The sequence below is a fragment of the Uloborus diversus genome, chromosome 5 (assembly GCF_026930045.1).
Source record: "Uloborus diversus isolate 005 chromosome 5, Udiv.v.3.1, whole genome shotgun sequence".
Lineage (NCBI taxonomy): Eukaryota > Metazoa > Arthropoda > Arachnida > Araneae > Uloboridae > Uloborus > Uloborus diversus.
Genome location: NC_072735.1, coordinates 54,708,951 through 54,721,655, shown reverse-complemented (window position 1 = coordinate 54,721,655; position 12,705 = coordinate 54,708,951). Strand labels below are relative to the sequence as shown.

Genomic DNA, 12,705 nt, shown 5'->3' with positions numbered 1-12,705 from the left:
GGGAGTAGATAGCTTTAAGAGGGCCATTGATCTTCACTGGGGATTGTAAATTGACTAGGACCATCTTAGCTGGGCCCAGAGCCTGTTGCTGATAGTCACTTTTGTATTTTATTTTGTATTTGTATTTATATCTTCAAATAAGAAGGTTTCATCGAGTCTGACTAATATTGATTGAACAATATGCTCATATTCCGAAGGTAAATTTTGTAAAAATTGAAAAATTAGAAAATTTTCAGGGAAATTTTTATGTTCGATTTTTATCTTTTCAAAAATATGCCTTAAACGGGCAGCATACAAATTTAATTTTTCACCTGGTTCTAATCTGCAATTGTTTAGTTCTGCGCATAACTGCAGCGGTTGTCTGGATAAAAATGATCTTTAAGCTTCTGCCATGATAAGGTAGGTAGGTTCCTCAATATTTTCAATAATTTTCTTAAAATCTTGCTCAATGTTAAGGAAAATTAACAATACTGCAAGTCTCTTACGATGTAGAAAATCTTTAATGTCGCATTTTGTGACGTCAGAACCTGTAGAAATTACTGGAAGCTCTTCAGAACCATTAACTATTTCCCAGCAATCCTTTTCCATTAATAAAAATTTTATGTTGACCGCCCCTTCAGTATAGTTACTACTATTCTGCCTTACGATTGTATAGGTAGGACTTGCCATTTAAAAAAATTTTCAATATTTAATTTTTAACTAAAATAATCGAAAATATGAAAAAAAGTTGACTCTCGACTCCATCAATTCGTTCCACTCATTTTGTAAATTATTGAACACCCCCCCCTCCCCCGTCACTAACTATCTCAAACTCTTAAAAATGGAAATCACTTGAAAAAAAATGTTCAAATTTTCAAAAAATTCATCAAATCTTGAACAAACTTGTAGAAAAAGTCCAATTATTTAGAAATAGTTCTTTTGCTCTTTAGTCTAAGTTTTGAAAATTGACAAAAATTAGATTTCCAATAATCCGACTTGAAAAATAACAGAATTCAACTTGTAAATGACTATCTCTATAATCTGGGCTTCCATAACCATTTAAGAATTCTTGTTGCGCCCTCAAACCTGTGCACCCTCGTTTTTTATTTTGCACCTTATTTAGAGGACAAATTTCGTAGCCGTGGTTAGAAATCGTTTGCGTTCATTCAAGGCTTAACAAAAGCATAAAACATAATTCTATGAACTCCACCTTCCACTGCTCTCCGCAAGCGAGACCAAACCTGGGTGGTGGCCAGTGGTAGTGGCATCTATCCCCTACACAAGCACACTACACATACACGCCTACCTATACACACACATGCTTACACACACACACACTCCTGCACACGCGCACACACACTCGTGAATCTTGATTGCGAACACATGAAAAATTTCAATTTTTTAAAACTTTATTTAATTTTATTTGCGTCTTCGAAGGTGTGTGCCTTCGTTTTTTTATCTTTTTCTACACCCTCTAACCACCTGTGCTAGGGCCGGATTTAGGGGAGGGCAGGCGGGCTATTGCCCCGGGGCCTCCACAACAAAGAGGCCCCCACAATAAAATTTTTACAAAATATCCTAACTTTTACGGGTCACCAAATTTTACATTTTTTTCTCCCCTATAAATTATAATTATAATAATATAAAAAAATAAATAGCAGTAGAACTTCAGGATGCATTAACTATTAAAGTGCTGATCAAAAATATCGGATATATACACAAAGCATCGGATATTTTCGAAGATGATCTTTTCGAACCCTGATTAGGGGCCTCCGCTCCTTCGTTGCACCGGGGCCTCCACACTTCCAAATCTGGCCCTGACCTGTCCACATTCTAGGTTTTTTTTTTTTTTTTTTTTTGCGCCCTTTGTTAGTCAAGGTTGGCCCCCTCTTGGGGCTCCCAGTCCGCCCTTGACTGCTTGCCGATCTTTGTGATTTAAAATCCTCTCCAACGAGGTTGAATGCTTTCTTTCTCGTCTTACTATGTCAGTTCCAATGATAAATGGGCCGCATGCATGTTAGTATCCAGTATTTTGTGCTCAAGGCTCAATGATAAAATTTCCTCAGACAATTTAGAACTGAAAAGTAAAAAAAAAGGTTTTGATGTTGATTTAGTAGTGAGACAAAATTCGCCATTCCTAGCAAAGCGCAGTCTTAAAAAAAAAAATTGATTTTAATTTAGTGTTAAAGAATTTGCCACCCCTAGCAAAATGCCACCCTGGGCAAGTGCCCCCTTTGCCCCCCTACGCTACGCCGCTGGGTGAACCTCTTTACCATCTTGGGGCAAGAGATAGTACTAGTAGCTCTGGTAGGTTCTGTTATACAGTATGATTTTGGAACGAATTTCAATGAAAGCCTACCCAGCTCCACAACTTCAAACACATTTTACTCAAAACTTGAAAATGTCTACTTACACACTTTGCTTCTCACAGCCTCATAGGTACCTACTATTTTGATTTTTGTAGTTTCCAATGATTGACATTCTAATTTCAAAGTTTAAAATTCAATGGTAATACTTTTGAAATTCAAATTATTTTTCCCTCATGTTTTTCGCAATGCTAAATTGCATTTAACATACCAAACATGAAAATAGGCTTGACTATATTTTTATACATAACTTTTATAACATATTTTTCGTTTTCAAGTTGTGAAGTATGCTTGTAGACTGTAGAGATGTAAAAACTATGTCTCAGTCTATGACAATCTACCTTTACTAAAACTACCTCAATGCCATATTTGCTGATGGTCTAACTGAATTTATATTTTTGTACATGTAACTCTTACACTCACTTCTTTTTTATGCTGATTTTTTTTCTATTTATTTTTCTATTAGTTTAAAGTTTAAATATCATATCATTGTGTTTTTTTTTTTTTTTTTTTTTTTTTGAATTATTAAAATGAAATACTTAACCATTTTCTACAAATGCTTAAATTTTACGTGCCTTCTTCAGTTTAGGATTAACATTTATATAACTTATTTTGTACATATTTTAAACTTAATTTAATTGTTATGCAGTAAAACCCCTCCTAACGGACACCCCTCTTATACCGACATTTTTTAATTCCCCAATTCCAATGCAAATAACATTATTAAACCCCTGTCCTGCAGACACCCCTCTATTGTGGACAAAAAAATTTGTTTTTTTTAGTGTCCACATTAGAGGGGTTTTACTGTATTAACTTAGTGTTAAAAATAATGGTTGATATTTTTCATCTTTTCTTTTAGCCATTGATGATCATGTTGTAAATTGGATTGAAAGCAAAGCTTCATTTGGCGATGATGAAAGGCATGAAGAATATTTAAAGAAGCAGTATAAAAGTTATTATTACAGGTTATTATTTAGTAATCGGTGTGGCATAATTTATAATTACTGGAAAAGAACTTATTTTTGTGAGCCATAATTTTTGCAAAAATGAAGATATCAGTGATTTTGAGAGTTGAAAATTTTACTAATTTTATGTAAAAAACACTGAAAGTTGAAGAACAAAATATTTCGCAAGGCTTTAGATTTTACGATTATTTTGGGCTCGCAAAAGTAAGTGCTTTTACAATATTGCAATAAAATTCTTACTGCTTTCATCCATTCCTGTTCACTTCACTTAATGTTTCAATTTTCCCACTCTCCTTTTCAGTTGTGTAAACATTTCTTGTATTTCAGTAGAAAGAACATTTTAAATGTGTATATTTAAACATAAAAGATAGAAAAACTTTTTTGCTATCAGGGAAATAAAAATACCCCCCCCCCCCCTTCAATTTGTTATTAGTCCCATTTAAGTGAGCACATGATGGAACTCTTACTGGAAAGTGAGCTTAAGTATGCCCTTTATGTGAACTGTGAACAGAACAATTTTTTATGTATTTCTCTATAAATCAAAAAAAAAATCTCTTTACACTGAAAGTGTAATATTACTTTTGAGTATATAATCAGGAGCCCATCCAGACCTGAATTGAATCCAGTTTGCAGCCCATTGACAAAATTCTGCACTTTAGTAAAAGCGGCATCTTCACAAAATTCTACTACAAAATTCAGTATGAACTACCAACAATATTTTCAAAAAAAAAAAAAAAAACACAGCTAAAGAATACATCTATAGCCCCCGAAACTTAAGTAAGATGCAACAATATAATAACTTATCTTCTTCCAATGAACTTACCTTAAATTTGTGTTTCGTTTTATGTTTTGCACTTTGAAAAAACAATTAATTAATTTATACAAATACAAATGTGAAGTCCAGCAACAGGTTCTGGGCCTAGATAGGCTGCCCCTAGTCAGTTTGTAAATTCCCAATGAAGATCAATGGCCCTCTTAAAGCTATCCACCCCTTGCTCATTACCACCTCTTCCGGTAAGCTGTTCCAAGTGCCCTCAACTCTTCTAAAGAAGTAATTTTTCCTAATTTTCAGATTAGCCTGAGTTTTGAATAGCATACCCCCCCCCCCCCAATGTCCTCGTGTCTTCCTTTCTGTGAGAAAATTTAACCTGTTAACATCTTTCATTTTGATAAATTTAAACAACCGAACATGTCCCTTCTGGCTATGAGTCATTCCATTTCAAATCAGGCAGGCAGGTATGAAAAGTGTCATATGACCATCACCGATTTTTTTGAAAAAAATACAGTAGTTACAACTAAGGGACATATGAAATATCTCAAAAGGATTTTGCAAGAAAAAAATTTTTTCTTCAGTTACATCCTATTAAAATTCTGCACAAAATCCGCCATTTTGGAAAAAAACGGCAAAACACTCCATTTCAAATGAACATTATTTCAAAAGTATTTAACCTATTTGAATAATTCTTTTTTCTAAAAATAAATAAGGACCCATATATCCTATAGACATCGTTTTTGAAAGTTTAGTTAGGTTTTTTGATAAAGAAAAAAAAATCATTTTTGTCGCGAAAAAACTGCATTTTTACCGATTTTATGATTTTTTTTCTCCATGAAAAAAAAGTTTTTTTTACTAAACAGAGATGGCAGTCTAAAGCCCTTATATGATAGTTTCATAACATATTTTGTTATAATCCTTGAATGCATACAGCCTCGGAAATAAAATTTGAAATTTTGAAAATTTTCAAAAATTAGCGATTTTTGAAGTGATTTTATTCAAAAAACCCATTTTTTAAAAATCTAAAAATTGGCTCACTTGAACCCCATATAATGCTTAACAAGTGGGTAGACACCGCATCCCGTATTTTTTCCCATAAAATGTTTTATGATTTTTTGAAAGTGACCTTATCGCCCATGGCATGCATGTAAAATAAAAATGTAATAATTTCAGTAACTAAAATTCTGGTTATATTAATGCCTAATAACTACAATAAAGGTGCCCTTTATCAGGAACAACTAAAATCTTACTAACTTTTATTAATATATCAGTAACAAACCGCTGTTGATGACCTAGTCAATTCGTCTTTTTGTAAGACTCTGTGTGTAGATAGAAGAGCCTTTGGTGATTATATTAATGACTTAATAGCTAGGATAATGATGTACTTTATCAGTAACAGTAAAAATCTATATTTTTTTTAATAAATATTACTTTATTTTGTCTCCAAAGCTATGCATTCACCGTTACTTTCATCTGCAGCAACGAATCATATTTTTTCTCTTTCAATTCTCTTTCTCTTCAACTCAATTACGCGATAGGGGAAACCATCAAAGGGACAAACAATACAATGCATTTAAAACGGTTAATTTTAATTTCGTGCTTTGGTTTGACATTGGCGAATGTTGTCACATAATTTTTGGATCCTACCTAGTATGATTACTTTTATACGTAAGAATATGTATACTAAATTCATACCGCAAAACTCACTTGTAGTTTAAGAATTTAAAAAGGCCACTGTTTTATGAGAGAAATAATTAATTGAACATAGTTGTAAGTTGAGGTAACCAAACAGATCTCACCAAAGGTAGCTATTATAGCCAGGGATCCAATTTCTAACAAAAGAAGGTCAGGATCCCTATAGTCTTCAGAACTTATTTTAATGCTTAAGTGGCCTGAATTCGGTCAAAAATACAAAAATTTGAATGAAACAAATAAGGAAGTATGGGATCTCAGCTCCCATAACAATTAGGTGCTGATCAGCAGAAAAATATATTCATATAACGAAGTACAAAAAGACGAATTGACTGGGTCATCAGAAGCGGTTTGATACTGCTACACTATTAAAAGTCAGTAAAATTTTATTTGTTGCTGATAAAGTGCACCATTATTGTAGCTATTAGGCATTAATTTCATCAGATTTTCAGTGACTGAAATTATTAGAAATTTTTATTTTACATGCATGCCATGGGCGATAAGGTCATTTTCAAAAAATCATAAAACATTTTGTAGGAAAAAATACGGGATGCGGTGTCTACTCACTTGTTAAGCATTAGATGGGGTTCAAATGAGCCAATTTTTAGATTTTTAAAAAATGGGTTTTTTGAGTAAAATCACTTCAAAAATTGCTAATTTTTTAAAATTTTTAAAATTTCAAATTTTATTTCTGAGGCTGTATGCATCCAAGGATTATAATAAAATATGTTATGAAACTATCATATAAGGGCTTTAGACTGCCATCTCCGTTTAGTAAAAAAAACTTTTTTTTCATGGAGGAAAAAAATCATAAAATCGCTAAAAATGCAGTTTTTTCGTGACAAAAATGATTTTTTTTTCTTTATCAAAAAACCTAACTAAACTTTTAAAAATGATGTCTGGAGGATATATGGGTCCTTATTTATTTTTAGAAAAAAGAATTATTCAAATAGGTTAAATACTTTTGAAATAATGTCCATTTGAAATGGAGTGTTTTGCCGGGTTTTTTCCTAAATGGCGGATTTTGTGCAGAATTTTAATAGGCTATAACTGAAGAAAAAATTTTTTTCTTGCAAAATCCTTTTGGGGTATTTCATATGTCCCTTAGTTGTAACTACTGTAATTTTTTCAAAAAAATCGGTGATGGTCATGTGACAGACCCTGCCTGATCTGAAATGGAATGGTTCCTATATATATTAAGTCTGTTATCATAGTCTAAATCTGAAAGTCCTCTTACTAGTCTAGTAACCCTTCTTTGAACCCTTTCCAACACAGAAATATCTTTCGTGAGATAAGGAGACCAAAACTAACCATCATACTCGAAATGAGTTCTTACTAAACTCCTATATAACAGCAGAAGAACGTTCTTCGATTTGTTTGAAATAGATCTAGTGATAAACCCAAGCATTCTTTTGGCTTTATTACTTGCAATACTGCACTGTTGACTAAACTTGAAGTCCTGATTTATTAAGATACCCAGATCCATAACATTTTCCGCCTGATTTATGACTGAACCCTGTAAACGATATCTCATATGCTTATTTCCATGACCTAAGTGTAATCCTTTACATAATTTTCTCCTTTTTCATACTTTTCTTTTCTTTTTAGACAATGCTAATTTTAGGGTCTGATGATGCCAATAGACCTTATGTGCTTGGGCATTTTGACTTTATGTTTATTTTTTACATAAATCATGTCTTTTCAAAATTCATTCTTTTTTCCGATTGTGTTATTTTAAATCATTTTGTGTAGGTACTTATTTCAACAGTTGAAATGTAACTTTTATGCCTTTTTTTAATCTGGTGTACAAATAAGTTTTAAAGGATTTTTAAGAGATGGTCTCACTAGTATTAAATTGAATTGGACAAAGCTGCAACTAATTTCATTTTATAACCTCATCGTAAGGCTTTCATTTTCAGTATGTGACTATTCGCTGAAGCAGAAACAACATACTTTTTGTATTCTCTATATATATCAATTATTGTGCCAACAAGACACAATTTGCGGGAAAGTTAACTTTTCTGCTTTCATTTGAGGAAAGGTGCATCTGAATGCCATCAAAAGCTGTCAGAAGCTTACGGGAACATGCTTCATTGATTTCCGCATGTGAACTTTGGTATAGACATTTTAAAAGTGGTGATTTTAATACCAAAGGCAAAGAGTCTGATGAACTGCCACAAAAGTTTGAGTGCCAAATTGGGAGCTATATTGGCCGAAGACTTGTGCCAAACAACTTTACCGAACTCAATTGATGCATTTGAGCTGAACATTGCGGGAAAAACGGCCCCAATATTACGAGAGGCACGACAAGGTAATTTCGCAAAATGATAATGCTTGGTCACTTGTCTCGCAGCCGGTCAAAATATAACTTGATACTCTTAAATGGGTAGTCCTACCCCACCCGCCATATAGCCCAGACATTGCCCCTTTAGACTACTATTTGGTATCGTTAATGATGCATGCTCTTGAGGATCAGCACTTCCGCTCTTTTGATGAAGTTCAAAATTAGATCCATTTGTGGATCGCATCAAAACACACATCATTTTTTTAAGATTCCATCCACAAATTGCTAGAAAGATGGGAAAAGGTATTGGCCAACGATGGACAATACTTCGAAGATAAACCATTTTTTCACAATTAAGCCTCAAACTTGGTAAAAAAACCCTTTAAAACTTATTTGTACACCAGACATTTTAGAGCTGATTTAGTTTGCATTCCTTATTAGTTCAGTTCATTTGACTTTTTACATCCTCTTTGGTTGTTTGTAAATTACCCTTTTCTTAGATGGGCCCAATCAGTTGCACAAAAAACTGCTCACACTCATAAGCACCAACACTGTATTAACAACCACCAAGGAGTGTGTTAACAATTTATGTGTGCATTTCTCCTCAATTTCTCTACAGTTTTCACAGACACCCAGATGGTACTTTTGGCAACTTTGCTCTCTGCAACATTAACAGTGACTTTTGTCTATTTCTGGTTCTTCTTAGACACGTTTTGTTGGATATGATGATAACATTCAGTGGCGGCTCGTAGGAGGGGCCAGAGGGGGCCAGGCCCCCTCACTTTTTTCAGACAATAACTTATAACTTTTCATTTATTTTCCTTTTTTTTTTCTTTTTTACGTGTACGTGCTTGAAATTAAAACAAATGGATTAATTTGCGGGAGGGGAAGGGGGGCCAGGAAATATTTTTAAATATTTACTTTGTTGCATTTCCCCCTGAAATGTCTATCCTAATATTCTCAAATTTTCCTTCAAGAGAGATCGGCCTGAAGCCGGATGATCACTAACACTAAACATTTTTATCAAAGAGGACCTGTCCGTTTTCCCCGTTAATCGCAAAAAATCGTGTTCGTTACCATTCCAAACTCTGAATTTGAATAAGTTTAAACCCTTCAACTCTTATTAAAATCAACTGTTTCCGTTTGCATACAAAACTTTTACTAAGTAAGTTGTATAGGGTTAGAAGAGATTTTAATTCGAAAAAAATAAGAATCTTAGGTTAAATCTTAATTTATTTGAAAAAGAAGTCTTTGAACTAAAAAATTTCAGTAGTTACAACAAATTGTTCAGTTAGTTTCCCCCTTCCCCACTCCTGCCCTATTTCTTCCTCCTTTTTTTGACTTCGTCTGAAAATAAAAAACTCTCCTCCAAATCCCTCCTACCGCCAAAAACATTATGGAACATCTTAACTTTCATTTCCAGATCTTCAATTTCACAAAATTTTCACAGAAAGTCTCCAAATAAAATCTGCAAGGGCCCCCGAACCGCCTTCCTATAATATCATTAAAAAATAGATTTTTTAAACAGCCACTTATGAAAAATGTAAGTGGAATAGTGTCTATAACCCCTCCTCATAATATCATAGAATATTGTGCTTAACTTTTCAGGACTTCAATTTAGAAAAAAAATCCAGGGGAGAGTGCCAGAACCCCCTCCCGTAAAAATCTTCAAAGTTTGTCTACAATTGCGTTTTTGGAACTGCAATTTCGAAAAATTGGAGAAGTGAGGAGGAATAGATCTCCATTTATTTTTTTAAAGAAAAGAAATAAAAAGATCGAGAAGAGTTCTGAAGCTCCATCCCTTACCCTAACGTCAATAAATATGGCCTATATCTGCGTTTTAAGACTTCAATTTCTACAAATTTCGCGGAGTCCCCTGTACCCTTCTTTCCCCTAACATCACCAAAGACCATCTAAAATTGTTTTCAAAACTGCAAGTTTTAAAAGTGAGCTAATCAAATCAATCAAATTGATGAGATTTTTTTCCTATTATGCCTCCCCCCTTATCCTCTTAAGAATTATTTTCTAGTTGTGCCACTGTTGTGTGTTGCATTGTATTCACGTATGCGCATATCGTCGCCTCAGAGCAACAGTAAGATATTTTAGTGTTATTTCTAGGATTAGATATCTCTTGCTGTTGCTTTGAAGCGACGATTATATCGTTACAGGATATTTTTTTTTAATTAAAAAGTCTTTCCATCATTACACAGATATTATTACTTGTTTTGAATTCTGCTCATGTAGTTTAAAGAAAATGTAACAAGTTATCAACAATTTGAAGAAAATAATAAGAGTTCAATGGTTGTTTTCTTTGTCTGCATAAAAATTCTGAATCTGGCCCATGGGCGCCAGACGATTCATATGCAGAAGGTATACCAAAGAACTTTTACTAGTTTTTTAATTTATTTATTTTTAGCTTTTTTAAATTTAGTTTATCTATTTTTATTTTATTTCCTTTAAAGCAAACACTGAGATGTATTTTCATCTTTGTTAAAGTTAATTAAATTATAGTTTTTACATATTTATCTGATTACTATATTTTTGCACTTTTAGTCTTTTGCACATTTGGTCTTGCTCAAATTAAAATTAATTTTACTCATTCAAAATAATTAGTTATTAAAATATTTAAAATAGCTTTTTTAAATTTATTTATTTGTTTTGAAAAGGCAGGTGGTGAAAGTGCCTCCCTTGCAACCCCTTATTGGTGCTGCAAGGGAGGCGTACTGCAGAGCCGCAAAGCGTACTGGATATAAACGTTATATAAATATTTTTTTCAATGTATTTTGTAGTTTTTCTGTATCTAATTAAGTAAATTTTATTTTTGAAAGTCGGGGGAAGGGAGGGGGTGAAAGTGCACCACCTTGCTGGCAATCGTAGACATAAACATGATATTAATATCTTTCGTGATTTACCTAGTAGTTTAAGTGCTTTGTAGCTTGTTTTATGTTTAAAATGAATTTTTTTTTTTTATTTCACACACATAAATATTTTTTAAAAGTTTAAACATTAAAAAAATCTTTTTTTCCCCAAAAAAATGGGGGAGGGGGAGAACGAGTGCACCCATGATCTGGCCCCCTCACTTTTTCAAGGCACGAGCCGCCACTGATAACATTGCTTAAAAGCAATGGCTAAACCTTTATATTTTTTCTTGAAGTAACAATTTATGCTTTTATTTATTTATTTTTTGTTAAAATTCATTAAGGAAATTCATGTTTTTGTTTGCTTATAGGTTTGGTCCTGGACTTGTGATTTACTGGGCTGGCTTTATAGATGAACTCAATACTAACCATGAATGTGATATAATAATAAGTGATACAATGCCAACTAATATTACTCGAATGGATCCTTCTCTGCTTATGAAAAGAGATGTTTCATGAGAACATTTTTGAGTTCTCATAGTATTTATAAACATGCGTGCCCATATGCAAAAAGGGGGGGGGGGGATGGGCTCAGATATTTTCCCCATGGTTTGGTAATATACTTTCCGCATGGAAATTGATTTCAGCACAGATTACAGTTATTAAAATTAGATATTTTTAATAACCTATTCATTAATGGGTCAAGAAAAATTTTTTTTATATTTTTGCAAAGAAAAAAGTACTAAACGCTAGAAAGTTTTAATTTCTTGGGAGGGAGGGGGGGGAGCCCCGACTTACCCCTCCCCCCATATGAGCGCCCATGTTTATAAATATTCATGAAAATTTGTGCATGAGATTCAACTGTGATAATTTTTATCTACAGAACTTCAATTAGTTGTCAGTCATAGAAATGAAGCATTGACCAGAAACAAAAACATAATGGGGAGAAATTGTTAATAGAAAGAAAATAATATATTCATGTACATATTACATTTTGTGATTAAAAATAAATGTACATACAAAAGCCAATATACATTACTGATGGTTACATGCCAAAACGTGGTAGTGTATCAAGTGTAGAGTTGAAATATGAGGGTCATTCCATGGAGAGAAAGAAAAAAATTACCGAGCCCTGTATTAGAGTGACAAGGAACACACAGCCTTAAGTTAAAGAAAAGAATTAGAAAACTTTCTTTAAGATTTATGAGATAAGCTGTCAGAATCAGGAGAGGGGGGGGGGGGACAGAAGGTATACCTGTTTACCCGAGCCTGAAGGTGATCCAAAACTTCTTAAATGAGGGGTGAAATATATGTTCAGACGTAGGGATAAAAAATATGGAAGGGCCGGTAAAAGTCATTTGTGAGGGGCCCCCAAATTTCTGTGCACCCCCCTGGTCAGAATGTGGTCTATCTAAAGTGAATTTGGTTTCTTTCTTGCTGATAATTACATGAAATGTTTTTTTTCCCACTTAAAATTCAACTTTGTAGAAAGTAAGATTGTTTAAATTGTTGTTCAAAAAATTTTCTCCTTTTGGAAAATATTTTAAGAATAAAATAGAAAAGGTAAAGGAAGTATTTTTTTTTGCGAGTTTTGCCTTGTCCGTCAACAGTTCAAAATTACGTTATTTGAATCTAATTAATAACATGAAACTATTAAATTAATTTGTTGAAATTGTAATTTGTTTAAAATATTGTTTGATTGGGTATTTTTAAACTATTCCGGTTAAGACATTGCTCTGGCTATGACCACACTTTGTAAACAGCCCTCAGGGGGACATGATAACAAGAT

The 12,705-nt window shown here is 33.1% G+C and overlaps 1 protein-coding gene across 1 annotated transcript in view; it reads left to right on the top strand.

Moving 5' to 3' along the window:
* The window catches only part of LOC129221995 (CDAN1-interacting nuclease 1-like), a 107,479-nt gene extending 96,010 nt beyond the window's left edge, over nt 1–11,469 (top strand). The window contains exons 10-11 of the mRNA XM_054856407.1: nt 3,205–3,310; nt 11,288–11,469. Of these exons, the coding sequence (XP_054712382.1) occupies nt 3,205–3,310; nt 11,288–11,435 (254 nt within the window). The 3' untranslated portion in view covers nt 11,436–11,469. The remainder of the gene's footprint in view (nt 1–3,204; nt 3,311–11,287) is intronic.
* Nucleotides 11,470–12,705: the final 1,236 nt, after the last annotated feature.